This window comes from Ctenopharyngodon idella, chromosome 10 (genome assembly GCF_019924925.1).
Source record: "Ctenopharyngodon idella isolate HZGC_01 chromosome 10, HZGC01, whole genome shotgun sequence".
Classification (NCBI taxonomy): Eukaryota; Metazoa; Chordata; class Actinopteri; order Cypriniformes; family Xenocyprididae; genus Ctenopharyngodon; species Ctenopharyngodon idella.
The window spans coordinates 40,452,092-40,469,938 of record NC_067229.1 but is presented as its reverse complement, the minus strand read 5'-3'; the positions used below and the strand labels follow the sequence as shown (position 1 = coordinate 40,469,938).

The following is a 17,847-nucleotide window of genomic DNA, read 5'->3' as shown; positions in this document are numbered from 1 at the left end:
ACTACTCCAGTCTTCAGTGCCACATGATCCAAAACATTTTAATATGCTGACTGATGCTCAAGAATCATATTATAATCAATGTTGAATATAATATTTTGTACAAAATGTGATACTTTTTTTTCAGGACTCTTTGATTAATAGAAAGTAAAAAAATATATATTTGAAATATAAATATCACATCATTTTAAGGTGTCTTTGCTGTATAAAAGTATTATTTAAAAAAAAAAAAAAAAAATCTTACTGGCCCCAAACTCATTTTATGTCAATTAGGGTGAGAAAAGTTACGTTCAAAACATTAATATTTAGGGTTAGGGGTTACTTGTGGTTACTAAGGCTGTGAAAATATTATTTAATATAATACAGCATGTCACACTCCAGGACACTACTTACAAAAACTTATGTCAACTATCCAGTTACACCTGAAGTCAATGTATTTCATAAGTCCTGTCTTTCTTTAGTGTGCACATACACATATACATTCTCTTCCTTACTCACACACACATTCCAGTGTCTGTGGGTGTCAGGCATTACATTGGCTCAGCTCCTTCTCAGAGGGGGGTGTGCAGAGGGGAAGTTTTGCGTTGGAGATTTATGTCAGTAGGTTACAGTGGTGACATGACTGGAGTGAGGTGTGGAGAGAAAGGGAAAGACATGAACGCAGGGGTAAAGCAGTCAGGCCATCCTGGGTGGGTCACAGTTAAACCGGATACGCCGATGTAACAGAGTCTAAACCTCCTCAACACACAAACTGAGGGGAAAAGATTGTTACCGCAACTGAAACCTCAACATAAAAACGCTGGTGTAACTTTATCCAGAAAACAGCGGCGCAGGAGCCAGTCTGGCGCTGAAAGGGTCTCAGCCCCACTGAGGTCTCACACTTCAAGAAGAACTGTTAACATTTCTATATAAATCCTAGTGAGGTGATTTATGTTGCATGCACTTTAAAATGACAGGACCGTAAAGAAAAATCAATAAAAGCCTGTAATAATCATAAACAACATTTTTGAGCAATTTGAAGTTTTAAAGTATTGAACTGACACAGTATTAAAAATAATAAAATAACTTAAATGCCACTATATGGCCTCAAGAGCAAAGTTGTCTGAATGTGTAACCTGTAGCCTGGCCCCAAACGTCACTCCATGTTAGCGTGGTTATCACACAGCTAACTGCTCATCTGTGTGAAAGAGTGAATTCATATTGAGTCACCGGGGCCCCTTTAGGAGACCCTAATGAATATTCATATTAGAGGCCAGTGGGTGTCAGAGGGAGTCACTGGCCTCTGGCATCCTGTATTACTTTCTTAAAAATTATCCAGAATGCAAGAATGTACAGCAAAATGTTCTTTGTCCTTCACTTGTTCAACAAAAATCAGGACAAATCAACCCCCAAATGCCTTACGGAGAGCAGCCAATCACAACAGCAGACCTGTTTTTGTGAGCAAACATGCCATTGAGTGGGGGCGTGTAATGGGATAGAATTAGGACAGACAGACGTCCACAGAATCAGTGTGAAAACAGGGACTTAAGAACGGCACAACTCTCAGTTTTTCTACCTGTCTAGATAAGTCTAAGGCTTTTCCCCCCTCGTTTCCTTTCAAAATTCTTTACACATTTGAACTTTTGAATCACATAATATGACTTTAATGTTGAATGTTTTTTTAAGAGTAACATCACAGCAAATCATACCTGAAATGAATAAAGTAAAAATAAGATCAAATTTATCACGTCATAAGGTGGGGTCGCATTAGTGACATTTCACGGGTAAAAAAAGGTCCATTGTCAATAGTGAAGCGATGTATGAAACAGCTCACACAGAGGTCACGTTCAAACCAAGCATCTTTTTGTTGATCAGAGCGGCGAATCTGTGTGACCAACTTAAACCTGTTACAAAATCAGCATGAGGAAATCTTTCACCCTCACGTGAAATTCCAGATTGTGTGGATTCCTATTGAAACTGGATTTCGCCCACGAAAATGTTGTCTGTTGACAGTGCTGGAGAGAAAAGCATGTGTGTGTGTGGATATCAGTGTGGGTAAATAATTACAGGGTTGTGGTCGTTCAGTGACGACGGAGGAATGCAGGGCCACAAGGTCAGATGGACATAGTCACTGATATAACTTTCAGTATAGAGGCTTCTCGAGGGTCATCTATGTCAAAACATGATCTAGAAGGAAATCCCCTTCAAGTTTCCAGTACATACAACACTATTTCCTTCTCCTTTTTTTCTTCTGCAAACATGTATACATCTTTAAAGACCCACTGAAGTGCCTTGGAACGTGCAGCCATATTCAATGTCTTGATGTAATTTCCACTGAAACAGGAAGACAGGGCGGGAAATATTGAATAGCTCCTCCCATTTTTTAAAATAGCCAATAGTGTTTTGTTTATCTCACAGCTCGGCCAGAGTCATTGAGTTCAGTAAAACCTCAGTTTCCTTCTAATCTTTAACCGTTTCTCCTCCTAATCTCCTCCATTATGCTTTAAAATATAGCATTCTGTGCAAATGAGTCCATTATGGGCGGGGCGCTTTAGATTGTAGAAAGCATTTGATTGGACAGAAAATCTGATAAGAAGCTGAAGTGCAGCGTGATGTCATCAAAATTGTTGATCCATATTGGCGAAAGTGAGACTGTAAGTTTTGAATGCTTATATGTTCTAAATACGAATTTTGTCATTGTTTTGGAGCACACTAGCTTATAGATAAGAGTAAGGCTAACATATTCCTACTAAAAGCCAAAAAACTTCAATTTTGATTTCATGGGGACTTTAAGACTGGACAAAACAACCCCAAAAAGTCATCCTCAGTCTTTCCCCTAATCCCAAACATGCCTAATATCCTAAAACTGAATTTTCCCTGCTGTTTCCGAACTTCTGTAGACCCCCTGTTGCTCTGGAACCATTTCCCTCACCAGTTTTAAAACGAGAAACATCAGGATTAGGAAGAAGCTGTCTGCCAGATGGTGCTGTTTTCATTGACCTTATTTGTGGGTTTGTGGCTGCTCTTCCTGTGGGGAATGTTTTAATCTGGGGCCAGTTTTTGAAAAATTTGGCCTTTTTTTTTTTTGCAAAAAGAAAAGAAAAATTTGGTTTGAGGTAGCTTAACTTTAGAGGTTTTATAAGGACATGATATTCTGATAGTGATTTTGTTTGGCTTACACTAATGTTAGTTAAAATATCTGATTGAACAAGCCATTCTTTTTGCTGCTTTGCCTTCAAGATTTTTTTATGTAAACATTCAATGCTCTATGTGTATCTTTCTTAAAAAATGTATTTATAATGACACCTTTATGCTGCAAACAACTTGTTAAACCATTATTAATTTAGAGCAAACAAACAAAGATCAGCTTCTAGGGTTATCTTATGAAAAATGTCATCCAGAAACATCAGCAATGAGTCATTAAAGGGTTAGTTCACCCATTCTGTCATTTATTACTCACCCTCATGTCGTAAGACCTTCGTTCATCTTCGGAACACAAATTAAGATATTTTTGATAAAATCCGATGGCTCAGTGAGGCCTCCATTGACAGCAAGTTAATTTACACTTTCAAATGCCTGGAAAGGTACTAAAAATATATTTAAAACAGTTCATGTGACTACAGTGATTCAACCTTAATACTTTTTGTCCGCCAAAAACAAAAAACAAAATAACGACTTTATTCAACAATATCTAGTGATGGGCGATTTCAAAACACTGCTTCATTAAGCTTCGAGGCTTTACGAATCTTTTGTTTCAAATTAGTGGTTTGGAATGTGTATCAACCTCCCAAAGTCACGTGAACCATTGAAATTTCGAAACACTTATGATGTAAGGAAGCCTCGTTTACTGAAATCACATAACTTTCATGCTCCGAACCACTGATTTGATACAAAAGATTCGTAAAGCTTCGAAGCTTCATGAAGCAGTGTTTTGAAATCGCCCATCACTAGATATTGTTGAATAAAGTCGTTATTTAGTTTTTTTGGCACACAAAAAGTATTCTTGTCACTTCATAACATTAAGGTTGAATCACTGTAGTCACATGAACTGTTTTAAATATATCTTTAGTATCTTTCTGGGCGTTTGAAAGTGTAAATTAACTTGCTGTCAATGCAAGCCTCACTGAGCCATTGGATTTTATCAAAAATATCTTAATTTGTGTTCTGAAGATGAACGAAGGTCTTACGGGTGTCGAATGACATGAAGGTGAGTGATTATTGACAGAATTGTCATTTTTGGGTGAACTAACCCTTTAATGACATCAGTCTCATCAGCAGCATTTCAGCATTGGTCACCTCAACAGAGAGCCAAAGTCTCTGAAAAATGGGTCAGAGGCTGTCTGGAGCCTCGGTCAAGTCCTGCCCTGCCCAGAGCGTCCCATCTTCGGATCTCTCTTCCACAACATAAACACACCAATACATTGTTTTTATCCCTGGAGTTGTTTTAATTGGTTCCTAAAGTACTTACTAATAGGTTGAGATTATTATCATAGAGGTGAGGATTACTGGGGCTGAGGGGGTGGGCTGGGGCGAAACAATGACTAATGGACGCAGAGGAAATCTGTTTGTGTGTATGTGAGAGTTTCTACTATCCAGCAGAACCAACTGTTTGTGTTGGCCACCCAGAGCAACTGTTTTCCCCTGAGGCTGAGTGGGACAAAATATCCTGCTGGATCATGACCTCCCCTCCTTCTCTAAATCAGCCCCCTCAGGCCCCTCGAAAACTCTCATGTGGTGGATCTCACAGATGCCAGAAGGGCTAGAGAGATGATGGCTCTCATGTGAAGGCCAGTTGAAATTAAATTAATTTCTTAATCAGTTTTTCTTGTCTTGTTTCCAATAAAATATATAATTCTTAAAAATTGATTAATAATGTATTAAATTAATAGATATTTTCAGAGAATATATCTTGAATTAAGTATTAAGCTCTTAAACAAATCACTTAATAAAATGTCTAGTAAATTTATCTAGTTTTAAGGATATATTGATTTAGATGTTACCATTTTTTTTTTTTTTTGTTCTTTCTCTTTTTTTTCCTGTCAGTTGTATACCGTGATCAGGTCATTCCCAGACCACAGCATCCTCTTACACAAATGAAGATAAATGTACACATAGCCCATTACAGTGCATTACTAAGACCTCATTTATGTTCAAAATGCAGACACACACACACATACAAATGCAGATAAATGTACACAGGCTCCATTAGAGAATATTACAGAGAGCCCATTTAAGCATTTACTAGAATATGAGGTAAAGAGGATGTTTAAGCTAGGGCTGCATTTCTGAGGAGGATTTACTGATGTCTGAACTATAAATAGACAGACAGTCTAGCACAGACCACAACCACAAACGCAGCATCAACTACAAAAAACTCACCAAGGGGCCAAAAGGCAGATAAAAGTGTGTGTATAAACTTGTAGATTTCTGGCAAGAAATAAAATCAGTGCCTTTGCATGGACAATAACATAGGGCTTACTGCATTATTAGCCACTTTATTAACCCAATAGCAAAATAAAGAAAGAAAAACCCAAAGCTCATGAAGAGGTATGATACTATTAAGATTAATACTATGATAAAACTTAAACCACAAAACATATGTTTAAAAGTCCAGTCCAGTCCAAAAGCATTTTTTAGCCTTTCCATTTTACTAAAATTATAACACACACACATATTTATATATATATATATATATATATATATAGTGTGTGTACAAACACACACCCCAAAATGTATTAAAGGGGACACTTTTGCATGGTGTTTGGACATAAATGTGTGTTGGCAGTTTGTGTACACAACCACCCTATAGTGATAAAAATCCACCCAATCCTTTCTTTTGAATCCCCATAAATCATAAGCAGTGTCTCCCAACGACCTGTTTTCAGCCATGGTGCTAATGTGACGTCACATTAGCCACAGGCCCCGCCCACGACCGCTGATTGACAGTCCTGCATTACCATAGTTTCCACTCAGCAAGCTGTAGGCTGTCCGCCATTTTCTCCGCGCTGGAGCAGCTGTAGCGACAACAATGTCTGGTAAGTAATTGAGATGTTTTGTTGCTGGATGTAAGAGTGAACATAACAGTCTTCATTTACCTACATCTGAGCCGCTGAACGCAGTGGATTAGTTTTATTTTTGAAGGGAATGCACCACAGATCTAATAATATACACTTTTACAGAGAGTAAGTTGCGATTATTTTACTAGTCATGGAATGGGAAATGTTAGGCTATATTAACCTGTTAACAGCAATTTTCTGTGTTCATGTATTTAAACAAAGGGTGATTCTTTTAATAAGTACCGTGTTTTCTTTACTCGTTTTACTCAGCGTGATGTAGCTATGCATGCAGTTATTTGCCCTCAAAATTCAAGATACACGGGCATTTTTGCCCCTGACTAGTTTTTGTTATTAACTTATATCATATGATATGATGTACAATATCACACGAGCAAGAGTGCCGTGCAACAGGCAGAGAAATGTTTTTGTTATACTGACTGAATCCGCGTTTTGAACGAATTATTTAATTAATGATTAAATGACCCATTCAATAAAGATGGTCACTTGCTTCGTTCCTGAATTCAGTTCATTTGAACAAATCGGTTGAATAAATGAATGAATGAACTCATTAAGACAGTGACTTGCTGCCACCTACTGGCAGTTTAGTTTCATATTTAAAGTACATTTTAATTAAAAAGTTAAAATTAGAAATAATTCCATATTTAAATATTGAATTAAATTTATGTAGACAAATTGTAAATGCTGTGTAATATTAATGCCACTTCTCATTCTGTGTCACCTCTGTATTGCAAAGATGGATTTTGTTGATAATGATTTAATTTGATTGGTAACAGCCCTAATGTATAGGCTGCTAGACTAGTATTAAATTTCTCAATTTCTTCAGGTCTTAAAAAGGTCTTAAAAAGCCTTAAATTTGACTTTAAAAAAGTGTGCAGCAACCCTGAAAAAGAAAAACTAAATAAACAAAGTAAAAATTAATTTGACTGATACATCCCCCCCAAGGATTCTATAGATATATATATCGATATCGTGAATTCTTTTGGCCACAATAACCATGGTGTAAAAAAAAAAACTAATATCATGACAGCCCTAATATACACATATACGATTTCTGTAACATTGCCTGCTATTTACATTCACAGGCATAACTGACTGTTTATGTGAACTGTGTGTGTTTTTGACAGAACCTTGTGTATATTTGAAGGTTTAAACAAAACAAAAAATGTGAAAGAGAAGTTACTCATGAGACTTCTGACAGCTGTCTGTGCGTGTACTTCAAAAAACAATCCATTAGAAGTTTGAACTGATATAGCTTTAAAACGTGTGGAAAAATAAACTTTATTGATGAAAGAAGAACTATGCTATCCGTGAGAGTGATCGCTATATAGATGATAATCAAAACCAAGCAGATGTCTTGTTAATATTTGGCAGAGAATCCTATTGAGTCAGGAACTGTGATCGTAGAGAGGGGGCAGCGCACAGCAGCTCATTTGCATTTAAAGGCACATACACAAAAACAGCCTGTTCTTGACTGTAGTCAGAAATTGGTTTTTACAACATGGATTTAAACGATCTGTGAGGAATTTTAAGCCGAAACTTCACAGACACATTCTGGGGACACCTGAGACTTAAATTACATCTTGTAAAAATGGACATAATAGGAATAATTAGAAAATGTATTACTATTTTTAATATATAAATTATCAGACTATTTAGTATTGTTTTTATTAAAAAATTAGTTAATAAAATACATTTATATTATAAACAAAAAGTAATAAGGGATATTTAAGGAATGACAAGGTAAAACAAAATTAAAATAATAATAATATTAATAAACACTGTAACACATTAAACTAACACATCCAGAACAAATGCTGTACTGGAGTACTAGAAAGAGTTTAAAACAAATCAAATTGCCATCCAGGAGCAGGGGGCCGGGAATCTTAGTGCCACCCAAGTGGGCAAGAGTAAGTGCCACAGTCAACTGGAAAACACACCCTGATGCCAACAATTCCACGGGAGGGTTGATGGTTGTGTGTGCGGTTTGTTGTAGGAACAGAGTAGGCTGTCTGCCAAAGCTCAGAGTGCTGAATTAGCAGTCCAATTAAACGCACTCAACACTTGCACAGCAGGCTAATTAAAAGACCTTCGTTTAGAAACAAACTAAATTGACATCCTACTGGAGTGGAATCTCTGAGACTCTCAAAAGTCTCTCCAGATATTACAAACATCCAACAGTTTTACGCTAGAGATTAGAGAATCTCTATAGTGTCTCACTGTAATAGCAACGTGTGGTTTTAAATGCGATGCCCTGTTAACTGCTGAGCCAAGAGCTTTCTTTTTTACTGCCTGCAAAACATGCAGTCCCACACAACAATCTTTTTATTGAGCGTTATTTTGTTAATCAGATCTAAATACCACACAAGATGAGTCTAATTGGACATACGCAAGCATTACACGTATACCCTTCTACACTTATTAACATGGCAAATGGTACCTATGGTTGCATGTTCCCTGCCTGTCCTCAGATTAGCCACAGTGAGTTTCCCCAGCAGAACACATGCCTGAAGTGCCAGAGAGTTTGGAAAAATCACTCTGTGTTCTATCAGGTTCTGTACTGACAGCCTGTGTCTAATCAGAAGACACAGATGCATGTCCATCCTCATGTGCGATACACATAATCCCTCCAGCCTGACACTAGAGAATGTGCGTGTGTCTGAGTGTATATTCCTCCAAAACTATGTAACACATTACTGTTTACACACATTTATGTGTTTAATAAAGCTCACATTATTTCTGATTAAAAACAAAAATCAATGTTTTGGATTCTACACTGGCATATACACTGTATATAATCTATGAATTTACTACAAAGATGGAGAGATTTCCCTCTAAGGACAGTGGCATTATTGAGAACATTTTTAAAGAGCATTAATTTTACTATGATTGCAGATTATTTGAGGGAATCAAGTGAATGTAAAATCCATGTTGAAATGCTTTTAGGAGCACTTCTCTTGTCCTTAGCAACACAATATAAAGGAACTTATCTTTATAAAGAAAAGCTCTTTGATGCTAAGTTGGAAAAGTGTTTTAAAATGATAGATTTGGAATGTATATAGCATAGCTTCACTGGTCTGTCATTTCTGAACAATCTACAGTATGTTCGAACCTTGGATTAGAACGCAAGATTGGAAATTCAGTAAATTTAATAAATACATTAAAATGTAAATGGGGCACCACAATAGCCATTTTAGTGGAAAACAAAAGGAAAAGCTCCAAAAATGATCTCTGTCACCTCTGTCAAAATGGGGTTTTTCATGCTGGGTTTGCATTTCATAGATGCAGTTCTACTGCACCAGCTGCTGTATGCTGACATAACTCATCTCTCTCTCTCTCTCTCTCTCTCGCTCTCTCTCTCTCTCTCTCTCTCTCACACACACACACACACACAGATGCACATGCACGTATGCATACACATTGCTGACCCAGGCAGGCCCAACAGCTATGCATGCACTGTCACTTTCAAGCTCCACATATGCAGACACATACACATGATATACTAATAGAAAAGGGCAAACAGTGAAGTACTGCCCTGACATCATGGGCATGTTTGCAGTGAAAATGAGCAGAAATATCACTAATAATGCATTAAGAATCCAGCCTAACTATAAAATGCCATTAGAGATTTGATTGATTGGATTAATTGACAAAGAGGCTTAATGCAATTAATTTTAACGTGCAAGCATGCACGAACAGATGCACGCCACCAAACACACGCTCACCAAAAAGCATGCAGACTCTCTTTCTCTCACACACAAATAAGCTTGGTAAAACATTATGTCCCAAGGCAATGGAAAACAAGCTAGTGGACACTTGGAAAAAACATTTCCCCTATCCTGTGAAATGTGGCTGAGACAAAAGCGCTCATTCAATAAGAAAGGAATGACAGAGTCAAATGTGCACTACTATTTTGACACACATACACAAAGGACACAATATGGGGGTGTGTTTTGTAGGTCATAGAGACATCAAAATGAGTGGATTAGATTAGTCCAGATGAAATTGAAATTTTCAAATCAATGTGGTCTGTAAGCGCTTAAGCATCTCTAAAGATAATACAACACTACAGAATATTAATGCTCCGGGTGAGATGTGTTGGGGGTTAAATCATTTAGCTGGCTTTGAATGCAGAATCCAATTTTTCTGCAGCCATGGTGTAGGTGAGCCCCTGGGCAAGTAGGAAGTAGAGAAAACAGTGGGAAATTCTACATGACATGGGGGCCATTCACACAAAACGTTTTTTCCAATCCACTGTGCTACTTTTCCATTGTTTTTCAATGTAAACATGCACTAGACGGACATGTTTAACCGTTGTGCTCACATCTTGATGCGGTGTGCCAAAATGATTTGTTTAAAAAAAACAGAGGGGAGAATATTAGAATTTAGAATGAGAATATCACTGAAATTGTAGTGTATTTAATTTAAAATTAACAGTAAGAATTAGAAATGCACCGATACTAAATTTCTCTGCTGATATCGATTATGCACAATGATATCGGCCAAGGCCGATGCCGACACCGGTAGTTATTAATCTCTCCCAAATAATGTTGCAGACTATACAGGGAACCCTCTTATTTGGTACACTACAATATTAGAGGTTACAATTAACAACAGAGGTATTATATTCAGCTGCTGTTTATTTTTAGATATAATAATTACGCTCAAATAAAAACTGAAATGTATAAAACTTAGTATCACATAAGGTAGTTTTCATAAGCACTTGTCTTCATGGCAAATTTACACAAACATATAATTAACAGTAAATAAGCTCCTCTTTAGTGTGTTTTATATATATAACGTTAGATAGCTAATGAACTGTGAACATTGGAAAACATTCCTGAGGTAAATGTGACATGTGACATTTTGTGACAAGTGTGACAAGCTGTTTTATTGACGTCTTTCCGCGGTTGAAACACAAGTAAAGTGATTACATGAGACATGATACATTCCGGTAAGTTGTACTATGTCTTTCAACATACCTTTGATGTTCATTCATGTTTTTCGAGATATAATTGTATTGAAGAGGAAGAAAAGACTCGCACTCCGATCTGCCGCCTGAACTGAGCGATCTTACAGCGATCTGACACGTCACATTTAAGAGCATCAAAACGCCATTTATTGTTTGAATTTCATTATAAAATGGACAGAATTTGAAAACTGAAACTTTTATTCTTATCAGAAGTAATAAAGCACAAAGCTTTTTGCGATTATTGGATGGGAGGCGATACAAATAATATTTGATGTAGGAAAAAATACGCAGACCTGGCAACCCCTGGCTTGAACTACGATGGCCGATTGTGTTAATAATAGCTTTTATCGGCCGATACCAATTGTTGGCCGATACATCGGTGCATCTCTAGTAGGAATACCAAAAATAATTGTTTAAACTAAATTAACAATTACCTTATTGACTATAAATTTATTTATTAATTATCTATTTATTAATTTACAGGCCCCAGTGAGGTAAATAATCCCTGTAAAGCTGAGTAGTTTACTGCTTTTATTGTGGCATGGTCAATGCAGGACCAGCACAGACCAGTCAGAGCACCTGACGTCCAGTAACCATCAACCTAATAACACCAGGAGCAGAACAAACGCTCTCTCTTGTCTTTACAACACTTCAATATCTCTCCCTCATGTGCATCTGCTCCACACTACAGCAGGCAAGAGCTAAATTTAACTCAGAGGAGGGAGTGGAGAACATGTTCTCTACCTCTGCTGGTTTCTGAGACATGGGACAGAGAGGATCTGGGGCGGAATGACCTTCTATGCAAAACACACACATAAAACAGCTGTACTAGTAAAAGTGAATATTAATTGTTCGATTTCTTGCAAAAGCACGCTGTTATTTGCACAGTAAAGAACTGAGCACAAGATTAAAGAGCATTCATTTGGAGAAATCCCAGGGTGCATATACTCTGTTTATTGAGCTGCCTTGCTGTCTACATAAATGTCCATCTTCTAAAGCAGCACCCCAACCTAAATAGAAACTTGTAACACTATTACTTAAGGATGCAAAATATACTGTATATCAGCACTGTATAGGTTATTGGATATTTAATTGTTAATTTCTAATTTTTACATTTACATTAACCTTTGCCATTTTCTAAAACTCACTTAAAGTCACTTAAACTCAAACAAGTAAATTGACTTTGAAAAATATTAATCATTTAATAATGTTGTTAAATGTGGTCTTGAGCTAATCTCAAAATGAATATCCATTCATTGTACTGTACCTGCTGCCTAAATGCACTGATTTTAGTTTTTAATGTTTTATTTTTAACTGATTTAGTCAAAATAGTATACAATTTTAATATATGTCATTATCAGGTATCAGCAGTAATAGGAAAGTAATATATTTCTTTCAAACATTCTTTTTAAAAACAATTTTAACGACCACAAACTTTTGAATGGTAGCGGTAAACATTTTTTCTGGGATCTGCAAAGTATAATTGCAGTGCTTCCTTAGATTTTTTTTTTTTTGTCAAAGCTACAGTATGTTAGCAGCCAGACAGCATAATTCTGCTGTATACTGTTCATAACTGCTGTCTCAGTAGTGTGCCTATGAAACTGTATATGTAGGCAGCTCCCTAGGCTTTGGAAAAAAGCTAGTATGTTTCTAAAATGTGTTAGACACAAACAGTATCTTATCAGCTGTCAAAGTTAAGAGTGAGAGTGTTAGCTAAAACATCATCCATCGCACAACAAACACAAACAAATGATGATATGACTTATAGATACAGATTCCTACAAACAAACAAAAACATACAATCTAGCTGCTTACATACTGACGGTCAAATATATTAAGCACTGGAGCATTCAACACATTTTCAAACACACGCAGTGCTCGTCGCCAGCGAGGTTATGTGAGAGGGCATTTCAAGGCCTAGAGTGGCATCACCTCTGACCTCAGGGATCCCTCCAGGGGCCCATTACACACATCCACATACTTCCCCAAGGCTGCTCAATAACAGTAAGGTGACGTGACTCCTGATAATGGCCCTGTTTTACTGGGTGTCCAAGGTAAACCTGAGTCCTTTATAAACAATGCGAAGCTGGTCTGACACTTACTCACTTGAGCTAATGTCTGTGCAGTCTGACGCCTGACACTGTCAATCACAACAGTGCCAAAACCTCCTGCAAAGAAGATTGTCTCTTTGTACAATAGACAAAAACATTGGCAATTGGCTTTACAGTCATTTTGCTGACATAGAAACCGCATGCTATTTTCTAATGTTGTTGTTTTACATGTCTCTACATAGTTATCAAACCACCTTTAAAAATAATCTGTAACAAAGCCTCAAATATTTTAAATAAAAACACAGAGATACAATTTAAAAACTAACATCAAACTAAACAATTTCCTTCTCCAGATTTTCTAGCTCATGTTTCCAGAGGCCACAGAAGCATGAAACAAAAACTATTTCACAACGCTAAGCAGGACATCACAGAACCTTCTGCAACCACAAACTCATGGATATGAGACTTAATGAGAGAGATAGAGCCAGGGAGAAATAGCCATCTAAAACATGGTCTTTTCTTTCATTTCTTCTCATTATCATCTGTTCATTTAAGGCCTCTCTGTGAGGTTTCTGTGGTGTGGTTGATTCTTTTGTGAACGTGTTTTTTTTTTTTTTGACAAGCGTGTGTGGCATAAAGTGAAAACAGCCTGTCATTATTTTTGGAAAGCTGAGCTTTGACATACTGGAAAGACCTGAGAAGTCATTCCCAGAAATCCTATTTTACTGTCATGCATGGAAATAGATGCCTGTGAAGAGACATTCCATGTGTAAGTACTTCTAAGTGTGTGGGAATGGAAATAGGAAGTGGAATTGAAACAGAAAGGGAAAAAATTGTTAATGGAAATAGGAATGTTAACAGGACTGAAAACAAGAACAGAAATTGGAAAGTATACAACAACAAATGTTTTAGTGGAAACAGGAAAGGGAATGGAAATAGAAACGGAAACAAGAACATGAATTGAAACAGAAATCAATGTGAAACAACCAGAAGGGGAAAACATAAATGGAAAAAGGAATGGAAATGGAAATAGGAGCGGAAACAATTAAAAGAATTGGAACAGAAATGAATAAAAAAATATTTAATGGAAACAGAAATGGGAATAAAAAAAAAAAAACACAATCGGGAATGGGAATCAAAAGAGTCTTGAAACTAAAGCAGAAACAGAACAGGAATTAATTTCTAAACAGAGCTGGAATCTATATGAATAAGAACAGGAATTGAATAACGGTAATGAGAATAAAGGTCTGCCTACCTGGTAAGTTTGAATTCATTGTCACCCCCACCTAGGGAAAAAAAAAATCAACGAAATGCTAAATGAGTCACTGACAATATGCAGAAAGTGACCACAGATAAACTTCAACTTTGACATTTGACCTCCAGAGGGTAAGTGAAAACATGAATGCGGCAACAGCTTCAAAAAGTGAAGACATGACTAACGTACCATCAAAGTTCAAAAGGCCATCAGCAATGCATTCAGTTTCAGACAGATAGCAATAAAATGTCTCTTTATCGCATAAGAAACAGTTCTTTAAAAACTCATGAACATCATCAAATAACATCAACATTCCAACATTGATAGTTGGCTTTACATTGACTTGCAGTCTATAAAAGAGAACATGTCTTCAGAAGAAGCAGAAAAGGTATCACAGAAACTCTAAACTGGATGTGTGAGCTTCTGCACTGTATTTTTGTTGTTGTTTTGCTTATAGTAAACTAAACTCATTTACTGTGCTTATCCAACTGATTTGTCCATATTTGAATTGACAAAATAAAAAAAAAGTTATCTCAACTTTCGGAAGTAAGTAAAACTCAAAAAAGCCTGCAAAAAAAGGGAAAAAAAAGAAACAAAATAAAAATATGAGTTGAGATTTTTTACAGCATAGGGAGGTTTGGAAGGAATACGTGTCCTGAGAGCTGATGAGGTTGTTTCAGTTCGGAAATCCAGCAAGTGCTGATCTCATGCTTTCTTATTGATTGAAGGATCCAATTACACAAGAGAGCCAGTAGACAGAGATCTCACTCAGCAATCAATGGACGCTCTATTTTAGTCTTTGATTTCAGAGCTACAATATGTCTGTACAAAGTGAATAGACAGGCTAACCTCAGTCCAGCAAGTGAGAAAGGGTCAATTATTGTCTTGAAAGTATACATATACCAAGATTCCTTGGAGTACCATGTAAATACCATTCAGTACCAGCATTAAGTACTAACATCAAAGTTAGTAGATTGTTGAAAATACATTATTGCGAAATATTTTTGTTCACGCAAAAAAAAAAAAAAAAAAAATCCCATATTTAATTCTTCTTTAATCAGGGGTTTAACCTCTAGCTCTAAAAATATTGACACTTTTAGGGAAGCGGGCGTTTATTTTTGGGTTGTTTCTGACCCTCATTCTTAGCTAGTCTCAGGGGTGTCTATGAACTGATCTAGTTGGGAGAGAATGAAGGCCATTCGACTTGCTAAAGGAATAATAGTTTTCTGATACGACCTACATATCAGGCTTGCATGTGATATTCTAAAAAAAGAAAGGACCCAGAGGAAATGCTGGCCCTCCATGTCTGACCAAGAATAACTTCAACAATACATGAAAGTGTTAGTTGAGACTGTACAGTTCGAACTGAACAAATGTTAGGAATAGGGGAAAGATCACATTTTTCTAGATCAACTCCCACACCGACCACAAGTTTATTTGAGCAAGACCAAACTAAAAAAAAAAGGGAGAATGTGTGCAGCCCTGTATCATGCTCAGACAGAATCACAGTCCTCTGACACCAAAGGCAGACAAAGGCAAAAGTTATTTCTTCCTTGTATACAATCTTTAGACCCTATAAACGCACTCTACGCAAGTATGTGAATGCATTCTCAATACTGCCACAAGGGGTGCTATAGAGGGTAATAGCATAAACTGGTCTTCTATGGTAAATTTTCTCTCTGAGGTCAACAATAGTTTCACTTGACCACATGCTTACAATGACAAGCATTTTAGTCTGTGTTCTTGCTGTAAGCATTTCTTTGGCCTTAGAAAGCTTCATCCCAAGAAAAAGGGAAGGACAGAACACCACAAGCCTGGTTAACGTACAGGTTTCTATCTAACAGAAATGTCTAATTTCCCTTATGTTTACATAACCCAGGAGGAACAATGTAGCTGTGCAAGCGTGCTGGTCCAGAAGCGCACCGTGACCTGGTCGCAAACGGCTATTTTCTCGACCCAGGGGTTGGGGGAGGACAGACCCGTTATCTGTTTTGCCTGCAGATGGCTGGACAGTGTGCAAGGCTGGATGCGTTTGGCCCTCTGCGGCTCGCTCACCACTAAGAGACACATTTGGACAGCTGCATTTTATCAGCGGTAGCCGAGGAAAAATAAACTCATTCGAAAGAAACCTGGTATGATCCCACGACCTTTAACTCCAACATATGCATTAAACAAAACAAAATGATACGAATGATACATTCACATTCACTCATAGACAAACATTGCAATATATTGCAATATCTGCTTTCTGATACTAACACTCACTTTTAGATGTTAAGTACACAAACAACACAGTCATGTGCTGGTTTTAAATCATAAAGGTTTACTGTAACATCTCATTTTCTCTCTATTTCCTTTCTAGGAGAAAGAACTGAGATGTTAAAGAGACCCAACTGTGATTACAAACAAAACATCTGACTAGATTTTAAGAGCATAATGTTTCACGGTTTTGTTCAAGAGCATAATGTTTCCATGTTTGCTGTTTGTTGAGAGTGATGGTAAGGGTAAATGGTATTAAGGGAAAGTGGGGCCATTTTTGCGACCTCTGCCTGACTCAAAATTCGTTGAGTTCCAGGCAATGGATGTCCCCTGCTGTAGCTTTACCGCTACCCCAAATTTCACACACAACCCCTCACAGAGCCTGGAATTAACAGATATTACTCAACTGGGTCTGTAAATGAGGCATGCATGGGTTTGGTTTCACCATTTGTAACCCTAATCCTTTGTGCACAGAGTTATTTCTTCTTCATTTGAAAGATATTTAAAATAATAACCCCCTTTAAAAAAATAAAACTGCTTTTCACACTCTCTTACTGACATTGTTCATTCTGACAAGATAAAGAAATCAATAAAATGGAGGGAGAAAGAGGTTCTGAGGTGCTGATGTCCTATATTAACTGACAGGTCGCCACTCTGCAGATGGGGTTTTAATCGACCGTGAGGGCTGTAGCAATCTGAGGACAATCACATTGGTCATTGTTTTCTGAAATGTACTTCATCCGCCCTTAATCCCCAGATGTGTTGGACAACATCGACACCACACGATCTCAACATCTGTCTCCTCATCACAAACCTGATTCCACCTGATCCTAAGGCGAGGCCATGAAGCGAGGAAATGAAACTAGAGAAATTATTCAGTTGCATTTGGTGTAAACGTAATTATTAGAATTAGCACATTCACCTTATTTCCCTCCTGTGAGTTCTCACACTAGACAGGAGACTAGTCCAACTCAGCCTGGGACTAGAGTCACAAGGTTAAGAAATGTCACACGGGATCACAAGGGGTGAAGTCAGGCCGTATGTATGATCTCTGACGCTTTTTAAAGTGGGTCAGTCTATTAGAGAGTGAATTATTGCAGAGAGAAATAAAAAAGGAAACAAACACAATAAAAACGTTCATACTTTATAAAGTTAAACAAGCTGCAGGGGATACATTTCTTATGCTAATATACATAAAAAGGAAGACTCTAAAAGTAATAATCCGGATATCATTACAGTCTATTCGGATTATTACATGAT

General features: G+C 37.1%; 1 protein-coding gene across 1 annotated transcript in view; it reads right to left on the bottom strand.

The window, feature by feature from the left end:
- The window catches only part of stard13a (StAR-related lipid transfer (START) domain containing 13a), a 56,290-nt gene extending 41,940 nt beyond the window's left edge, over nt 1-14,350 (bottom strand). Inside the window, exon 1 of the mRNA XM_051909962.1 lies at nt 14,329-14,350. Within this exon, the coding sequence (XP_051765922.1) occupies nt 14,329-14,347 (19 nt within the window). The 5' untranslated portion in view covers nt 14,348-14,350. The remainder of the gene's footprint in view (nt 1-14,328) is intronic.
- Between the last annotated feature and the right edge of the window lie 3,497 nt (nt 14,351-17,847).